Genomic DNA, 20,688 nt, shown 5'->3' on the forward strand with positions numbered 1-20,688 from the left:
ACAGCTGTGATTTATGTCTGACATGTCCAACTCTATCCAAGTAAGATAATAGACCGATCCATTGAGCCCTGTCCCATGGTGTTCTGACCAATCACAGCTGTGATTTATGTTAGACATGTCCAACTCTATCCAAGTAAGATAATAGACCGATCCATTGAGCCTTCCCCCCCATAGTATTCCGGCCAATCACAGCCGTGATTTATGTCTGACATGTCCAACTCTATCCAAGTAAGATAATAGACCGATCCATTGAGCCCCAACCCATGGTGTTCTGACCAATCACAGCTGTGATTTATGTCTGACATGTCCAACTCTATCCAAGTAAGATAATAGACCGATCCATTGAGCCCCGCCCAATGGTGTTCTGACCAATCACAGCTGTGATTTATGTCAGACATGTCCAACTCTAATCCATTAAGCCCTTCCGCATTTTCCCTACGCACTTTTTGGCCCCCCCTTTCTCTGTAAACTCTAAGGCTGTTGACCTTTTACAAACCTAAACTATCTAGTCATTGCCTACATTTCTTTGTGTGTTCTTGTGATCCTCATCATCAATAATGACTATCTACTCTTTTTGGTTCATATTTTCTGTCTCTTCATTCTTGTGAGCCCTTACCTTAAGTAACAATTAAACCTTTAGGGACAATTTCCATAATGAAATTGGGATCAATGTACCACACACCAAGTTGAAACAGAGTCTGCCTATTCTTTTCTAGATGGTAGTGCATCTCAAGCTGTCCTGTGGTGTCGTTATTTTGAGGATGCCTGGCGAATGACATCGGAGGTAATAGATCTTGACTTTGATCCATCAGTAGAGGAGCATCATTTCTCAGTCCACATCAGAGTCATGCCGTTTGATGCAAATGAGGTATTGTAACTGTGCTTCATAGAGACTTTTGCATGCTTATAAGGAAATATTATCACACACATCTCTTTTAACCCTTGTTCATGACAAATTGAAATTCCTTGTGGGTTTTCCTTTGTGGATGCACTTCATTTTGTTTTGACATAAAATGTGCTGCTTAGTTCATGGGCCACTGCCTAATTGTCACGGCAGAGGTAATTGTGTAGTGTTGCACTCCGTTCCCAAATAAGAGAATGAAAAGACACTCTATGTTTTGGGACTTAATGCCTTAACATTTGGCGATGATACAAGAAGAAAAACTCACTGTGTGTGTTGGAAATCATCTAAATAGTTTGCTGAGATTCCATGTTGAATGTCATCTAAATTAATTCTGTGGAAAGAGGGCAGGGTTTGGATTTATGAACGGATAGAGGTGTCCTAAACTACACGATTACAACGGCAGGGATACGTTGCGCTGGGGTTTGCCAATTACTTCGTTCTCAAAACATTTCACACATGCATCAGCAAGTTGTGGGTCCGAGTCCCACCAGAGCAAGCCAGTGAAAAGTTTCTTGCAAAATATCACGTAGTCTATTTATAAACTATACTTAGTATAGTTTGTAAATTGTGTGCTTGAAGGGCAAAACTTTATATGCAAAGTTACATCTTCTTGTTTCAAAGAAAATAAATTCAGTCAGGAAAATCTCAGTTGTGATGGATTTCTATTGTTACAGGATGAATGGTCCTTTGAAGTGTACGTTGATGGTAAACTCCTCTCTTCACTGACTGGCATACCAGTCCTGTCCTCATCTACTAAGCTCATCCTTCATGTCTTCAATCGAGACAGCTACATCGCTGAGCTACCAGACCCTTTCAATCCTCCAGCTGTCACAGCAACACTTAGAAATTTGAGGTCTGTACAACTTTCTTGTTCTGTTTCAAACACTTTTGTAATTTTCTGGGTTTTCTAAAGTGTGTTTTTAGTAACTCATTTACGGGTCATTTGGGTCCAAATTTTGTTCATGTCCCTGTTACATCTTATTAAAAAAACAAATCGGACACATTCTGTGCCTTCTATCTTCAGGAGTGATTATAAAGACCTCCTATAAAAATAAAGAATAGTTTGAAGTCAATTTTAATCAAATTAGGTTTTGCCCTTCACCGACGTATAAAAACTGTATACTCAGTGTGTTACCTCCCGAGTGAAAGTTGGAAAAAATCACTCGGGTTGGACTCGAACCCACGACCTCCTGCTTTCTAGTGCAGATGTCTTACCACTCGACCACAACAGTGTCGGTGAAGGGCAAAACCTAATTTGATTTACATCACCCCGACACAAAAATTCCATCTTACGAATAGTCAGTTTTAATGATACTTGAATGGCAAATTACACAGGTCAGGTGTAACAGAGACACAAAAATGTAACACCTTTGGACACCACATTTATGGGATGACCCTTATCATTCCTTTGGAGGTTTTGCTGTACTGGAAAGGCAAGGCTATAGACCTCTTACCAAGCAATGGTCCAGCTTGACTCAGGAAGTCTAGTCTTGTTGTTAACTGGTTTTACCACAGCATTTGTGACCATTACATTCATTAGAATACTCTGTCGCTTTCTTCTGATATAGGATGCCGCCTGATCAGAGCAACCTGTGTCGTTACGGGGCACCATTCAGGGCTGGAACCAGTCCTGTCTCACGCTACTTTGCTGGTGTTGGCTCAGTAGCAGGAGCCACAGATATTGTGCCATTTGAAGAGGTAAGACCAGGCATAAACTTTACCATTTTCAATAGATGTTTTGTTCTCCAGACAATTTCCAGTTTCAGTATTTCTGAGTATCTTAAAGGGTTTTGTGATGGGTATGCCTGCAGCTTCAAGTCTGTCGCTCTGCAGGTGATAACACTTTATACATTTAATAAGGGAATAAATGTGTGCTTGGCCGCTTTTAAACGCTATGTTTAAGACCGGTTGGAGTCTGGATGCTGATAATTACCTGAGCTGGTCTTACACGTGGTGTTTAGTACCGACCAAGCACATATTTATTCCCATTCATAATTTTGGGTCAAACATCTAAACTTTTTCGTCCAAAAATCAAAAATTATAAATTTACAACGTTATTGTTCGACAAATATACTTCATGAAACACCCCTCTAGCTATATAATGGAGTGTCCAACTCCTTTTATTGAGAGTGGCGTGCTTGTCACGCCTACTGTGCGATGATGCGCAGATGCAGCTGTGGCGAGTGCATTGTAAATTTAGGACTACGAAATACTGACTCACTGGTAGTTGTGCGAACGTTCCACCAATAAAATGGTAAAAGGCATTAGATTTTATGAGGAGTCCAAATTTCATGTGAAAAGTGTTTAAGACCATGTCTTCGCCAGCCATGTCTTTATGAACAGTTTTAAACAGGCCACGTGACAGGCTCTCGATCAATAGGAATTGTTAAACTGTCTTAGGCAATTATGAATGGTGCTTTATGGCCATTTTTAAGACATTAGAGCATAGAGGCCCTTATCATAGGTCAGATTGATAAACCTGTAGCTTGTTTCACTAACCAACCCCAAATATCAGCAATCAATGTTCTTGTTACTCATGGAATGCCTGTCTTGGAAACACTCTCTGTTTGTACAGATTGCCAGGCCATGCGTTCCTTGCATCCATCCGTGTGATCGTTACCAGTGTGATCCCTCATGTTCCCTGGATGCTGTTCCCATCACCTTCACATTGACCAACCTGACTCTGCCAAGACTGGAGCTATCCAATACCACCCTTGACAACGATGGAAATGCAACAACGCCACCTTCAAACCAAGACGAGGGGTCACTCCCATTCTTCCTGACAGGTGAGATGAATGGAATAATCCTCAAATTGAGAGATTTTCCCAAATGGTAGCATAACTTCCCTATGACTGTTTACAGCAAGAGTCACATACTTACTCAAGAACATGTTTTATTTCCAAATTGTACTTATCCATCACATGTTGTTTAGAGACAGTTCTTATCATAGTTTACCTAACTAGTGCAGTGCCCGTTCAAAACGTGCCTGTTTGGAACGGGCAAATTGCTTGGCCTCCGGCAGACCCGCAAACGTGGTGGTATAGAGTGCAATGCCCGTATAACATCGCACCATATCTACACCTCCCCGTTGTGCGATCGTCCGCTTCAAAAAAACGGTCGAGGCCCACCTCACCGTTGAGCGATCTTCCCCCTTCAAGAAATGGTCGAGCCCATACAGCCAGCCACCATTTGCACGTGTGTTTACCCCTGTCCGTGGTGAGGTACAGAGTGCAGTGCCCGTTCAAAATGTGCATCGGTGCAGGTCTGTATGTTATACACGTGTGTATGGTCTAGCACTCCGAAAATGCTGCGGGTTTTTTTGCAGCGTCTTCGAGAATCGCTCATCCAAACAACTTCAGTCTTGACACTGCATATTCTTGGGTGCTGAGCAATACACCTGCCGATTTTCAACTTCATACAGTGCCCAGTTCAGGAGATAATGGAAACACAGATTGATGCACAAAGATTCCTGGAATTATAGTAAGATGCAGTAGATTTTTTTCTTTTGACTATTTCTGATACCATATTTTACATGAGCCAATTTTAGTGGATGATTTTTTTTTTTTTGGCAACCCTCCAGTGAAATCTTTCTTAGGAAATGGGAAATCGGTGTCAGCATCCTCCAATGGTTTCTACATCGATGACACACCACCAAAGCTGGATCTCTTTTTCTATTTGGACGTCAATCTTAACCAGTCTGCACCAACATCATTCCAGTCTTCAGACTCTACCATCAGTGTGCTGTGGAGTTTCATTGACATGGAGAGCATGGTCAAGGTGAATGATTAGCGGAATACCACTTCATTAATTAAACAGTGTATTTGCAAATGCATTTGCTTAGGGATATAAGTTTAAGCAAAGAAATTGGCCGGAGCAGAGTTTGAAGCTCCAACCTCCAGAAGACTGCACTGATGGCAATCTTTCCATCATTCACTGTCTGTTGATGGGATGCTAGTCAGAAGTCATAATGTCATGTTTCCATGTGCCCAGGGATCACACCCATGCTGGAAGCTCGTGGGGTGCTGTGGTCCAGTGGTTACGGTGTTCGACTTGTGTGCCATGGTACACGGGTTCAAATCCTGACTGTGGGAACATGGTGCTTGCGCTCCTGAGCAAGGCGCTTTACCATTATTGCTTCGTCCTTCGGATGGGACGTGAAGCTGTAGGTCCCGTGTGTTGTGTAATGCACGTTAAAGAACCCAGTAACACTTATCGCCAAGAGAAGGGGTTTGCCCCGGTGTTTCTGGCAGTGGCTGCTTAATGCGCCGCAGCACCTTGTAAACCATTATAAAGGTGCTACATAATGGTTCTCATATTTCTCATGTACTTCATTTACCTGTCTCTAATAATAGACATAATTTCCAGCGCCTTGAGTACCTAATTGTTGGTAGATACGTGCGTTATATAAGACTTCGGTATTATTATTATTATTATACCGTTGCTGTTCTAGAGTCAGGCCTTGCAAACAAGTACTACACAGTGCAAAACTTAGAAAACTTTGTGCACCATTCACCGTAAAAATTGGTACTTTTTCCAAAAGAGGACCACTATATGTATGCATGGATCCCATCGCAATAATATCTGAAATTCTGTATTTAGGAGCATCACTGGGCTATAGGAACATCCAAAGGGGCAACAGACCTGCAAGACTTTGTCAACGTTGGGTTGAACCAGACAGCTACTAACAGTGGTCTGACGGGATTACTGCATCACAACACTACATACTATGTGACTCTGAAGGCTATCAATGGAGCAGGCTTGGAAACCATAGTAGAATGTGATGGTAGGTAGAGATAGACTGACATACAGACAAACTGACAGACAACATGACAGTGATCTGACAGGATTACTGCATCACAACACCACATACTATGGGACTCTGAAGGCTATCAATGGAGCTGGCTTGGAAACCATAGTAGAATGTGATGGTAGGTAGAGATAGACTGACATACAGACAAACAGACAGACAACATGACAGTGATCTGACAGGATTACTGCATCACAACACTACATACTATGTGACTCTGACGGCTATCAATGGAGCAGGCTTGGAAACCATGGTAGAATGTGATGGTAGGTAGAGATAGACTGACATACAGACAAACAAACAGACTACATGACAGTGATCTAACAGGATTACTGCATCACAACACTACATACTTTGTGACTCTGAAGGCTATCAATGGAGCAGGCTTGGAAACCATAGTAGAATGTGATGGTAGGTACAGATAGACTGACAAACAGACCAACAATCAGCCAGGCTGGCAGCTATATATCTAATGAGGTACTCCATCTCAGTAGGTACGTACTCCGAAGGTTATCAATATTTGAAACCGAAATTCCATCAATAATGAAGGCCTCGATACACATCGTTAGAATTTGATGATACTTTATATTTCATGCATATCCAATGCAAATAAAGTTCAGGAAGACAGCCCGGTATCCTTTTTGCTTTACTGTCGACACGGTAGTAAGGGAGCTTTTTGTTTTGGTAAAATGTTTTTTTTTATATTCATCCTTAACCAAATAGCACTCTCCTATTGTGTCCATCATATATCAAAGGCTAATTGTGATGTCCATACTGGACCACACATGTATTGATTCATTACTTGGAGACCTTTGGTGATGACCGTACTTGTTTGTATTTCCTAGGTGTGACTGTTCTGCTGGAAGAGCCCACTGTAGATGACGTCAACACCACCTCCATGTTTAGCAAGAAGTTTGAGGAGGATGTTTACCCACCCGATGTGGAGAAAAGCGAAGACCCAACAAAGATTGGTACCTCCTGGTCCAAACCACAGGATGAGTCTATTAATCACTACGGTAGGACATCTTACAATTAATAATGAATAATAATAATGTGCTTATATAGCACTTTATACCAAAGGTCTCAAAGTGCTTTACAAATATTTTTGACCTTGGTGATATGTATGTGGCCTATTTTTCGAGTAGTAAAATAGGGGTGTAAGTGGCGCCACAAACGTCAAAAAAGTCCACCCCCAAAAAAAGAAAACCCATTTTTTTTTCTGCGGCCGAATTTTGGGAAACATTATTTGAAAAAAATAAACTTCTAAAAATTTTGAGCAAAAAAATTGGGGCCCCCCCCCAAGCCAAATCCTGGTTGCGCCAATTGTAGTAAAGTGTCTTGCCCAAGAACACAAGCACCATTTTCCCCATCAGGGTTTGAACCCAAGTACCACGGAACGTGAGTCGAACACCGTAACAATTGGACCACAGCGCAATTGGTAGACTGTCACATTTATATCAGTTGAAAAATGGGATCTAACTGGTATGATACTAGAGAAAGTAAGCAATATGCCTATAACAATACCGAACACCTCTTCTAATTAATGTCATACTCTTTACAATTGTAACGATGTAATCTCCGCCTCCCCCTCCCCCGGTCGGGTAATTCAGAACAAGATTCCTTTATCAATCAATGTCAGCATTGTAGTAAAGTACATCACAAATCCACACAACTCCATTGCAAGTCGGTTCAAAGTCATATAGACACAAGTCAAGTCACAAGCTATTCAAAGGCACTGTGACAAAAGACATTTCTTTGAAACTGTTCATCCCATTCTTACTTGAAGTCATGATGAAGTGACTTCAAATTGATTTGACCTGGACTAATGTTGGACTTGTGATTGACTTGACTTATGTGATAATGAGGTACCTGTTTTCCATTTCCCTCGTAGCGGGTGTCAACAATCCTAATGTCTCGTAGTACATGGCAGTGGCTCTATGTCTCCCCTTCTCCTTCTAAACCTCTTCTATCAAGGTTTCAAGGTTTCCTCAAGGTTTCAATATCTCCTTCCACACTACCTTATAGAATACTGTGTGAGTAGTTCAGCGTCGCTCCTAGATGATGTTGTGCCCTGCATGGTGGTTGGAGGCAACTCCTCTGGCTCAGTGACCATAGAGAATGGAATGATCATCGTGCGTGCTGGTGACAGGGAAGAAAGGTTCAACATCACTGACTTCAAGGCACCAAAGGACTCCAGCCAGGGGGAAGTGATTGAGAAAGCTGCCAAGTTCAATATGGAACCTGGGAAGTAAGTCTGTGGGCTGGTTGCATTTGAATCAAAGAATGATACATGATCAAGACTTTATTCAAGAAATCTACTTGTAAGGTTTTATGAAATGCCATTCCTATCAATGAAACCTTGTCATGCCCGGTTCAGACAGGCCTTCTAGAGTCGCACTGAACAAAATATAAGGCACGATTTGAATTAAGTACACGAAAAGTTTGACGTCTGAAACAATTAGGAGCGACTAGACGCGCCTGATGGCGAAAGATCGACTGTCGAAGTCGTTCAGAGCGACTCAGGAGTGACTTGATTTCAGACGTCACTCTAGTTATGAGCCGTACTCAATGCAAATATATGTAAATGTATGTAAATAAGTAGTGACCTTCAAAAATTAGGACTGCAGTCGATGTGTTTAACGTGCGATGCAGTGCTTAAAATTTGAAAGTTTTTCTGTTTGCAGAATCAATCCTTTCAAACATGAGATTTCAACGTCGTGTTATAGAGCAAGAACTTTATTAAATTTACGTACCTCTGTTGTCCCTATACAACACAATATACAATTTGTCAGCGAAAAACCGAGACATCCAGTATCTATATGGTACAGGCATCACGCAGTCTTGAAAAAAAACAACATTCATGTGTGACGTGACGTGCAAAAGATAACTAGAGCGCACATGGCGTGCCAGTACGCTCTCAAAAGTCAATCAGCGTCGTAATACGTATTCTTCATACACGGCCAGGCGTTTAGTGAAGGAACGTGCTCGCAGCCCATGCATCGACGGTGCTGCGCAATGTTGGCTTGGTGCTAAGATCATATGTTTGTTTGTTTGTGCAATATACTGCAATGTATTAAGTTTGCCTGTCTTAAACCAAAATCTAATTGGGTCGTCCTCGAGTCGCTCCTAATCTATTTGGTTTGGTGCGACTCTGGAACGCTTGTCTGAACAGGGGGTCAGACTGCTTATAAGACAACATCTGAATGTTGTGGCGTGGTCAGCCTGTATAGACTTCATTTTGCACAGATTCTTGTATATTCAATGTTAGTGGTCTAGTGTAATGTAGGTGTTGCTAACTTTTCTGGATGCTTGTTACACTGTACAAGTTTCACAAGTTCTGCTGATTGGGACTTTACTTTAATGAATCAAGTGGTACAAATTTATGTGTAAAACGACATCTACTTTTATTCACTTAAACCCAAAATTATAAATGAAACTATTTTTGCGAAAGTTCTTTATGATTTGAGGATCATCATCAAACTACGTGACTTGAGATTGTGACTTTGACTTGAAGCATTTGACTCCAGACTCAAGCCGTATCCAAATGACTTGGCTGTGGCTTACAATCACACATGCGCCTATGCAAGCAGCTGCAGCCTCTATAACTATAGACATTGTGACTTAGACTTGAAGCATTTGACTCCAGACTCAAGCCGTATCCAAATGACTTGGCTATGGCTTACGATCACACATGCGCCTATGCAAGCAGCTGCAGCCTCTACCTATAGACATCGTGACTTGGACTTGAAGCATTTGACTCCAGACTCAAGCCGTATCCAAATGACTTGGCTATGGCTTACGATCACACATGCTCCTATGCAAGCAGCTGCAGCCTCTACCTATAGACATTGTGACTTAGACTTGAAGCATTTGACTCCAGACTCAAGCCGTATCCAAATGACTTGGCTATGGCTTACGATCACACATGCGCCTATGCAAGCAGCTGAAGCCTCTACCTATAGACATGTGTTGACCTGCCATAGCCACTGTGGAAGCGGCCTTCAACTGTGGGCTTTGATGGAAGGAATTCACTATACATGGACTTGTTTAAACAATTGCTGTGCCTGTTCTGTATTTTACTGCTATTTTAGGTGCCTGTACACCTGGACGAAGATGTGCAACCCAGCTATGCTGTGTGTCACAGTGTCAGCAGGAACTACTACAGTGTTAGGTCAGTGTTTGAACGTCAGTATGAGAGATATATCAGGCCATTGCCATTGCTACTTGCAAGTGGAAAACAAAACTTTAGCTAAGACCTTCCGGAGTAACTTGAGGTTTTAGGAATATCCTTTAACAGGAAAGCAATGTTTGAGGTGGATGGAGAAGAAAGATCTTTACTTGGCAATGTAAAGTATCAATTTGTTGTTATGGAAAGCCCCCTTTATATCAGACAAATAATTGCAAGACTCACTTCCCGGCAGAATGTGACCCGTATAATAGTCTTTGGGAAAATCACTTCGTTGTTTAGTTTGTTTATATTTTATTGGGGAGTTTTAGTGAAGTAAGTCAGCTTAATAATTTCTGCCAGATAATGATCAAAAATAGTTTATATTACTTAAAAATGTTGAAAAACATTCATCAAACTTGCATTATCCTGATCAACAGGAGACAGTGATATGATGATGACATCACCCAATGGCACAGACCTTGTTCTGGCATCACCAACAAGCCAGAGAAGGAGGAAGAGGGCCATTGATGATAACCACTTTGATTTCACTGTGGCTACAAAGGGAGGTAGGCATTATACAACATGGTATGACTGGTCCCATGGTGTTGACTGATTTGACTACCTCCTGGGCCCAATTTTGTGGCTCTGTTTACCATTAGCGAAAAATCCCTGCATATTGTAATAATAATAATGAACATTTATAAGGTGCTGGTATCCACCAAGCAAGACACTCATGGCGCACAATACAAAAAAACCAAGACAATTACGATTTAAAGTGAAATTGAATTTGATTAACAAAAATCAGCGACAGAATAATGAATACCAACTCATTAAACACAAAAGTGTGAGGCAAACATTTGGGATTTCAGAGAAGATTTAAATACAGACAGTGATGACGACTGACAAATTTCAAGGGGTAGATTGTTCCAGAGTTCGGGAGCGGCCCGTGAGAAAGACCAGTCTCCCCAAGAGTGATTGGTGCAGGGAACAGCAAGCTGTAGCAATCTGAGTGGGGCGTCTGGATAAGGTGATGAGGCGAGCAGTGGCATTTTGGTGGCGCTGAAGTTTGATGATTTGGTGTTGTGACAGGTTATACATGAGGGAGTTACAAAAATCTAAGCGTGCAGTTATAAATGCATGGGTGAGTTGCTCAGTGGCCGTATGATTGAGATATTTCGGAATGCAGCCAACATTACAGAGATGAAATCTGACTAGTGATTTTGACTCTGCCATAAAATTGGGCCCTGATGTGAAAGGGAGGGAATATATCCAAATCAGCCAACACTGCGATTAACTAAGTTGTACATGTATTTGTTTTATTACACCTTGTACATAGTTAGTGCCATTATTGTACTGAGAAATGTTCTGAGGAACTATCTCCCATAGAATGCGTAGCACATACAAGGTGTGATGTCAGATGCAACTGTGCAAGGGGTCCATACTGTTATCTGCTTCACCTGCTATCACAGTGTAACCTATAACCACCTATGGCATCAGTGGAGTGTCATGGCCTAGCGGTTAAGAGCACCGGACTCATGTTCTGGTGTTTCAGAGGCAACAGTGACGTGGGTTCGAGCCCGCCGGCGGACACTTGTGCTCTTAAGCAAGGCACTTAACCATTATTGCTGCGTCCTTCGGATGGGACGTTAAGCCGTAGGTCCCGTGTGTTGCATAAATGCACGTAAAAGAACCCAGTAAACACTTATCACTAAGAGAAGGGGTTTGCCCCGGTGTTTCTGGCCTCCTGTATAAACTTGCACGCGGAGTATGAAGGAGAAGAACCAACCAAGAACCAAGAACAAAATGAGCATTGAGGACTGTCAATGGTGGTACAGGACTATCTGAACTTCCAACCTTACTTGTGTTATTGCAGGTCTACACCAGGGTGGCTCACTCATCCTAGGTCTGCTGGATGGCAATAGAACCAACCAGGAATTCACCTCGGATGCTGCCAGGGATTATAAACCATACATCACCAATCCACTCTACACCATCCAGTATACATCAAGACTGCTTAGACACAGGTTGGTTTGCTGCACACTGTGTGTTTTCCCTTCAAAAGTGATCAGACAAATTCAATACAACTTAAGAATGAAACTTTCTCTAAAACTAGTCTCATATTTGTTCGTTTTTTTTCTTTAATAATTGTCTGCATTCTTGTTCTTGAATGGGTATAGAAAATGTCCTCTTAGCATTGAACTGTTGATTTTTGTAAGCAGACCATTCATGGAAATAACTGCCAAGACTTTATTCAGAATTTCAGGTAAATTATACAATTGTTAATATAGCAGTACAATTGTCCTATGGGCTCCGTGCGCCAACGAAAGAGGGCTCCCTTTTACCTAGCAACGACGTACGGGCGGGACATTTAGCTGGTGGACGCGCACCGTTTCCTGTGTGTGACGCACGTACACTAGGGGATTTGTACTATGTACACGCGTCGCCGCAAAATTGCAGTCGGGCAAGATGGTATCGGTCAGTCACCCCCAACTGTACTTTCTTTGCCGGTGAGGGGGTACTTGTGAACGGAGCGGATAGAAAGCCAGTAGTCATTTTGGTTGCATACTTTACCATCGATTTGCTTTTTCCTGTGACGGTTAGCATAAACAGATATTATTTACCACCTAAAAGACAATGGACAAAAAGGATTGGAACTAGATGTGTCAACACAATTTGAATTTAGAAATACAATGTCATTTTTAATTTCAGGATACGTTTTGTGTATGAGCCAACATTCTATATCACCAGTCTTGGTCAGACGGAGCTGCAGGGACCATTAATGATTAACATGAGTCTAAGCACACCGGGGAACTGGACAGAGGCGAAACCTAGACTTATCTACTGGGACAAAGGTGAGTCTAAGCACACTGGGGAACTTGACAGAGACAAAACCTAGACTTATCTACTGGAACAGAGGTGAGTCTAAGCACACCGGGGAACTGGACAGAGACAAAACCTAGACTTATCCACTGGGACAAAGGTGAGTCGAAGCACACCGGGGAACTGGACAGAGACAAAACCAAGACTTATCTACTGGGACAAAGGTGAGTCTAAGCACACCGGGGAACTGGACAGAGGCAAAACCTAGACTTATCTACTGGGGCAAAGGTGAGTCTAAGCACACCGGGGAACTGGACAGAGGCAAAACCTAGACTTATCTACTGGGACAAAGGTGAGTCTTAGCACACCGGGGAACTGGACAGTGGAAAAACCTAGACTTATCTACTGGGACAAAGGTGAGTCTTAGCACACCAAGGAACTGGACAGAGACAAAACCTAGACTTATCTACTGGGACAAAGGTGAGTTTAAGCACACCAGGGAACTGGACAGAGACAAAACGTAGACTTATCTACTGGAACAGAGGTGAGTCTAAGCACACCGGGGAACTGGACAGAGACAAAACCTAGACTTATCCACTGGGACAAAGGTGAGTCGAAGCACACCGGGGAACTGGACAGAGACAAAACCAAGACTTATCTACTGGGACAAAGGTGAGTCTAAGCACACCGGGGAACTGGACAGAGGCAAAACCTAGACTTATCTACTGGGGCAAAGGTGAGTCTAAGCACACCGGGGAACTGGACAGAGGCAAAACCTAGACTTATCCACTGGGACAAAGGTAGACTTAGCACACCAGGGAATTGGACACTGAGACTTGTAGCTGATTATTTGCTTGTTATTTCAGCGATGCCAACACAATCAGATCTTTATTGATAAATGCTGTTTAAATGTTGAAGTCAAGGATGGATTACTGTACGTCGCTTTTTTCCAGTTTTCACATAAGAAATAAAAGCTGCTGCAGCAATCTCCTGAACAGCTGTCATGCCCTGACATACTGACATCGTAGAAATCAGAGGGCCTGAAGTTTCCACCCTAGAGGCCCTTTGTCATTGAGGACATCTTTAATGATTCCATTGAGCTTTGGACTCCTGGACGTGATGTCCACTTTTCACAATTTTCCTAATTTTATTGATTTGCTTACTTCTTTTGTTAATTTTGAAAAAATGTTTGGTAATGATTCCTTGAGCCACCTCCCCACCCTGTTTTGTGGTATATGCAATTATGAGTTCTATTTAAGTGTCATCCTAATCTTTGCGTAGATCACTCTAAATGGCAAGATGCAGCTAAGACATGCAGTGATGTGGATCAAATTACATACCTTGATGATGGGAACCAAGTGAATGTTCAGGTTGGTCTTGCAAATCAAAGGTTTCACTCGGTTATTCTTACTTCAAGTAGTCTTGGCCCAAGTCAGGCAGCCATGGCACGTGCAGACATCCCACCATGGCAAAGTTAGTTCCGCGGACCGCTTGTCTTTATTTCAAGTAGTCTAGGCCCAAGTCAGGCATCCAGGCCAGGCATCCAGGCCATGGCAAGTGCAGGCAACCCACCATGGCGGCAGATGAATCAAATCTAGTTCCGGGAGTTTCGGCACTCTGACAGACTATGTCCTTTGTAATGTGTGCGCTTGAGGTTTACTTAGAAATTCTCAGGTTTGAGTGCTTATTCCCCAACTGGAAGTGGTTCATCTTGTTTATAGCTTGCTGTTGGGTTTGTAGGCATTTGCCAGAGATTGGCTACATTAGTGAAACATGATCCAAAATCCACTCTTTTGCCAAGTCTATTTTAAAAGACGAAATGGAACACCACTCTTTAGAACCTTTCAGGACTTTGAATTTTGAAAAAGGTATAATATGATTTCATTTGTACAATCTAGACAAACGGAGTTGGAGCAAAAACAGCTGTTGGACCATTCATTATTCTCTCCATACCAATGCGCATGTGTGATAGCTGTCTGCTTGAACAGCCAGTCTACAGACTTATATCAAACTGGACATTATCAAGGCTGGTTTATACTTGGCGTGAATGCGAACGCGAATGCAAATTTGTGACATCAGTGCACATTTTCGCCCTGCAAATTCCCAAAAGTTGAACACATTTCAACTGCAGTTTGCTGCAGTCCTATTAGTTTTCACATTTCGTCTCCGATGAATTTTGCAGCGAATGCTTTGTGACGTCAAATTCCCATCGCATTCGTATTGGCATGAAGTATGAACCGACCTTCACTTAGATTTACTGATATGTTACGTCAGTGGCAACTCTCTCTTCTTTTTCTGGTTGTTGCATTTTGCACAGTTTGTCAAGGCTGTCGAAAACATGATATGTAAACATGCCTGGATTCCAGTTCCACATTATAGTTGAACTATGGTAACTGATGTAGTTCACGCTCCAACTTGCTATGGAATGCAACTTGCTATGGAATGCAAGAGTTAGAGAATTCCCAACTCGGGACTTTAATGTAGCCCCTTTAATTACCCTACCATTTCCATTCTAGAGATAACACAACAGATATCAGTATTGAGTGTTCACCTACTGGTTCTTAGATGCACTTTGTTACCCTTCAAAAATCCCAGAGACCTTTCACAATATGCATCACTTGCAATGCTTGCATATCTGATCCATTTATGTCAATATCTGTTTTAATAAGCATATGGCTAACACAATGTGTTTTCCTTTCACATTGTAGGTTTGTTCCACACAGGCTCCAGCCTTGTCATCCTCAGAGCCAGGTCGCAAGCGTCGCGCTTTGCAAGAAGAGTCAGTTCCTTCCAACACGACATACTTCAGCCATGAGACTCATTTTGCATTTGCTGTTGTCTTAGATGCCATCCCCAATAACCCACCAGTTATCACAAACTTGGTAGAGAATATGTTCATGAATGAGGATGAAGGTAACTTTACCTTTTTGATCAATTGAATGTTTCCACCATATTTATGCAAACTTACATTTATATTCTATTGATTATCGCATAGCAAAGTGAGATTTATAAAAAAAACTAAATCAAATTGTTTTCATAATGGTTCATTTGTTGTCTGAATGATATAGCAATACAGTGTGTATAAAAAAAATTATACGTTTAGAGAATTTTTTTTTTTTAATTGAAGCTCCTATTTTGCTTAATACTAACTTATATACGCTTATTAGAATGATTATTTCTCAACACAATGCTGTTTTCCCTATCTCATTTGGACACCTACATCCAGAAATATAGACATTTAAAGGTATAGTCCATCATTTGTAATTTGTGCATTTTGTTCGTTTGAAGCAACAAAAGTGCTGAAAATCTGAAGAAGAGTGCTGAACAACTAACCTGATGAAGTTTCAGCTCAGCTTCAGCTGTATATTTCGAGAAAAACAACATTCTAGGATCTCGATTTCAAATCAAAAGTTGCTGAATCATGTTTTGAATCGGGCTTGAATTCAGCATCCGAGACACGTTCTTACTGAGCCAATTGCACCAATCCGACAAATAGCAACCACGTGCGCATGTGCATTGTGTCAACGCTTGTGCGCTTCACTGAATGAAACCGAACTACTAACAGAAATTTCCGACGGTGCTTCTTAAGACGCACCATGAAAAGTCCTTTCGTTGATTTCTTCAAAATGACAGCTTGCTATAAAGAATAATTTCACAGGGAGTTTAGTCCCCTTACTATCTTTCAACCAAGTTTGTTTTTCAACAATAATTACGCCAGTTACGTTTTGAATAGCTGCAAATGATGGACTCGGGCTTAAATTGAAAGGAATGTCAATGTGGTCCAATTGCAGCAAAGTGGATGAAAGGAGATTAACATGCCAGCAGCCTCTCTGTTGGCCAGCTTACCTATTGTTCTTTGCCATCAATATTGAGTTGAACAACCTAAACTGATGCTCCAATGATTATACAAACGACTAACATAATCAATTAATCATACATGTAGGTTCCAACTCAATATTATTGGCAAAGAACAATTGGTAAGTTGGCCAACATTGCTGGCATGTTAATTTCCTTTCATCCACGTTGCTGCAACTTGGACCACATTGACATATCATCCCTTTCAATTAAAGCTATAGTCCATCATTTGGAGGCATCCGAAAAGTAACTGGCGTAAGTATTGTTGAAAAACAAACTTGGTTAAAAGATAGTAAGGTAACTAAACTCCCTGTGAAATTATTCTTTCTGGGAAGCTGTCATTTTGAAGTAATCAACGAAAGAAGGCCTTTCCAACAGTGCTTCTTAAGATGCACCGTAGGAAAATTTAAATTAGTAGTTCGTTTTATTCGGCGAAGCGCGCGCAAGCATTGGCACGACGCATACGTGCGCGCGGTTGCTATAATACGTCGGATCAGTGCGCGAAGTCGCATATAGCTGCAATTCAAAACAATTTAAAACATGATCCAGTAACTTTTGATTTGAAATTGAGATCCTAGAATGCTGTTTTTCTCGGAATATACAGCTGAAGCTTAGCTGAAACTTCATCAGGAATGTTCAGTATCCTTCATTAGATTTTGAATGCTTTTGTTGCTTCAAATGAACAAAATGCACAATTTACAAATGATGGACTATATCTTTAAATGTCTATATCTCTGGGTGTAGGTGTTCTAATGAGATAGGAAAAACAGCATTGTATTGAGAAACAATCATTCATTAAGCATATATAAGTTTTTATTAAAAAAAGGTGCTAGTATTTCAAATATTTTTTTCTCTAAATGTATTTTTTGTTTTGATACAGACTGTATATCTCAAATGTTCTGTTGTATTATTTTACTTGGGTTATTTAAAGATATACGTACATTAAATATATGTGGTAGTCATTTTGTCACCTTTTCTGATTTCAGACTTGACGTAATATACTGTATTAACAATGCAAATATTACACATCACTGGCAGAGCAAATGTTAGTGAATATCAAATATCGATTGTTGTTATTTTTCTTGCTTTTATATTCTATTCCAGGAACTCTGTCGTACACATTCCAGGCCACTGATCTTGAAGATGACATTTTGGTCTTTGAGCTTGGTAGTCACAGTGACAAGCAAGGCACAGCAGTGATCACAGAGACCGGTGACTTCAGCTATACACCTTGTACTGATTGCTACGGTACTGTTACTCTACAAATCACTGGTAAGAGTCTCTACAAGATTTGGTTTTCTTAAAGATAATATCTGCCAAAACAATTTGCCAAGACTTTTTCTTGATAATGTTTATTTTTATCAATGCAAAATGTGCAAAAGGAAAAATATAAGCAATTCAAAAATACGTTATAAAAGGAAAAGCCATGGAAAGTCATTGGAATGTATATATTTGTTTTTAGACACATTTCTCTCCGAAGAGCTGAAAAATTCAGTAAATTTTCCTTTGCACAGCATGTCAGATTAAATAGTTTCATGACGGGTTTATGACTAAGGTTATCAGGTGCGGTTCTAGAGCCTATATTTTTGGGGGGCTAGCAGGTGTGGATCCAGAAATGTTTGCAGGGAGGCGTGCTGAAATGTACACTGTTTTGTTTTTTCTCCGGACACTTATGCCTTTTGAAAATCAATTGGGGAGGGGGGGGGGGGCTCATACCACAATTTCAATGGGGAGCGCTGATGAAATCTTACAATCATGTACACTGTAGTACCTAATAGTGCACAAATGCCCCCTCCTCACGACTACTACTTTTTATGCCACGCAGCGAAGCCGAAGGGGCATACTGTTGCCGCCTTGTCCTTCCGTGGGTGGGTGTGTCCGGACAAATCTTGTCAGCGCGATAACCTGAGAAATACTTAACATATGAACTTCAAATTTGGTTTGTGGATTGTTCTTGGTAATCTTAAGAAGCCTATTGCATTAGGGGCTGAAAGGTCAAGGGTCAAGGTCACAGTGGCTAAAACAATAGAAATCTTGTCAGCGTGATAACTTGAGAAATACTTTACATGTGAACTTTAAATTTGGTTTGTGGATTGTCCTTGGTAATCCTAAGAAGCCTATTGCATTTGGGGCCGAAAGGTCAAGGGTCAAGGTCGCAGTGGCTAAAACAATAGAAATCTTGTATTTATTCTGAGATCATAGGGATTAACTCATATAAAACCTACAGAAAAAAATAATGATGTCAATGAACGTTCCATGTGACCCAATTACATGTACATGTAAGTTGATGTTAAAGAGTGGTCTTATGTCATGGGAACAGTCACGGTTGCGGGGCATTTGTGTTTGTAAACACACTTGACTTGTTTTAATTTGGGGGGGGGGCTAGACATAAAGCCCCCTGTAGAATTGCGCTTGAAGATTTATGTGTACTGAATTGGTGATTTTGCTCAGTAATTTGTGGTATACATTTTTAGATAATTATAAATGGTGCTATACAAGTGACACATTTACGGACTTTTTTCTATCTCTCTTTTCCTTTTATTATTTATTCAGTGAGGGAGGTACAGACATTCCATGAGATAGAACCTCTATCTACCACTGTCAATCACACCATTGAAGTCCGACCAGTCAATGATAATCCTGTGTTATACAGTGCACATAATGGCCAAGTTGTTGGCAATGGACGCATTGCTTTGGTAAATTAAATAATGATAATGTTTGCTTTTATATTTCACATGTTTTTGTGGTGGTCCTAATAATCAGATGGGGGTTTATGGGATTCATCACATGTGCGTTCCTTTACATTTAAACTTGTTTATGCTTCCTTACTGAAATTCATACAGTTGTAAACAAATAATGCAAAAGCCATGATCTCATCTTATAGCTCCCACCTATATTTTTGACAACCCTCATTTTCTAGACCCAGAACTTTTATAATGGTCCGCATGTCCATTGTCCCCAAGATCACATCAACTAAAAGAGGCCATTGGGAAATTGACAGTGACGCACACGTCATTTGTCAATTTGATTTATTGCTGATTTTTTTTTACAATTTTTAATAAATATCTATTAAATTTGATTGAGTTCACTCGTCTCCACAGCAAAAAAATGGCATTTAAAGCGCAAATCACTGCTAACTCTTATATTTACATAGCCCAGGTTGGACAACGTCTTCATTGCATTATGACTGATGTCTAGGGTATTAATTCTACTACCATTACCAAACAAATTATTGTCAACTGATGGAGGAAGCTGAAATTTTGTTTACATATTCCTTGTGTCCACAATGATGTCTACGCTGGGTATAGAAAAGGTAAATATGTCCATGGAGGACGTGTTGACTCAAAATAAACTGCAGATCCATGCTTTTGACAGAAACATTTTCAGTACGAACTCCCCGTGTGAAGAATTACGTGTGCGTGCAACACAGTTACTATGCCATGTACGCAGCCGCGCGCGTAAGTGTTCACACAACATGCTCATACTGAGGATGTTTTCAACGAAAGCGTGGATCTGCGGTTTATTTTCTTTAAACACTAAACACATCGCCCATTGACATATCTAACTTTTCTAAACCCAGCGTATGCATAATTTTAGACACAAGGAATATTTAAACAAAACTTCAGCTGCCTCCATCAGGTTAAAAATATGAAAAAAATGTGGTATAATTTTTTTTGCTATGGCAGCAGACGTTCATACCCTGGACTCCGTTGCGTGTACACAATGGAGGATTCCAACCTGGGCTAATATTAACAGTCTAACTTTACAAATACACTTGTAGCAATTTATGTAAAATTGTGAAGAGATTTATGCAAATTTTATGATATTAAAGGGAATGTACATCATTGGCTTTTGCCATAATTTTCAGAAACGAACTATTTGAGAGGTTAGTATAATAGATGAAATATTGTTACACTGACATTTTTTAAGTTTTGTGTTCGGAAAGGTTGGAAAAACCAAGGAAAAACAAAAATGTTTAAGTAGTCTGGTTTCCTGACTCCACAAAAGATAAAATGGATCAATTTATAGATGATGGAAAATTGTAAGGCAAGGGAACCAGTCTAGCTGACCTGCACCTGTTCATAACATGTAACCATAGCAAACAAAATTTGGACTGAAAAAATGGTAAATTTG

The 20,688-nt window shown here is 40.8% G+C and overlaps 1 protein-coding gene across 1 annotated transcript in view; it reads left to right on the forward strand.

Annotated features, from left to right (window-relative positions):
• Positions 1 to 20,688, forward strand: part of LOC119729250 — a 191,710-nt gene that overhangs the window by 163,535 nt on the left and 7,487 nt on the right. The window contains exons 111-126 of the mRNA XM_038201843.1: positions 717 to 868; positions 1,579 to 1,757; positions 2,473 to 2,602; positions 3,480 to 3,690; positions 4,485 to 4,681; positions 5,504 to 5,687; positions 6,557 to 6,727; positions 7,737 to 7,959; positions 9,803 to 9,882; positions 10,317 to 10,445; positions 11,753 to 11,903; positions 12,589 to 12,731; positions 13,981 to 14,069; positions 15,408 to 15,612; positions 17,659 to 17,826; positions 19,108 to 19,250. Coding sequence (XP_038057771.1) covers positions 717 to 868; positions 1,579 to 1,757; positions 2,473 to 2,602; positions 3,480 to 3,690; positions 4,485 to 4,681; positions 5,504 to 5,687; positions 6,557 to 6,727; positions 7,737 to 7,959; positions 9,803 to 9,882; positions 10,317 to 10,445; positions 11,753 to 11,903; positions 12,589 to 12,731; positions 13,981 to 14,069; positions 15,408 to 15,612; positions 17,659 to 17,826; positions 19,108 to 19,250 — 2,555 coding nt within the window. The remainder of the gene's footprint in view (positions 1 to 716; positions 869 to 1,578; positions 1,758 to 2,472; positions 2,603 to 3,479; positions 3,691 to 4,484; positions 4,682 to 5,503; positions 5,688 to 6,556; positions 6,728 to 7,736; positions 7,960 to 9,802; positions 9,883 to 10,316; positions 10,446 to 11,752; positions 11,904 to 12,588; positions 12,732 to 13,980; positions 14,070 to 15,407; positions 15,613 to 17,658; positions 17,827 to 19,107; positions 19,251 to 20,688) is intronic.

The sequence above is a fragment of the Patiria miniata genome, unplaced genomic scaffold (assembly GCF_015706575.1).
Source record: "Patiria miniata isolate m_02_andy unplaced genomic scaffold, ASM1570657v1 HiC_scaffold_1, whole genome shotgun sequence".
In the NCBI taxonomy this organism is placed as follows: Eukaryota; Metazoa; Echinodermata; class Asteroidea; order Valvatida; family Asterinidae; genus Patiria; species Patiria miniata.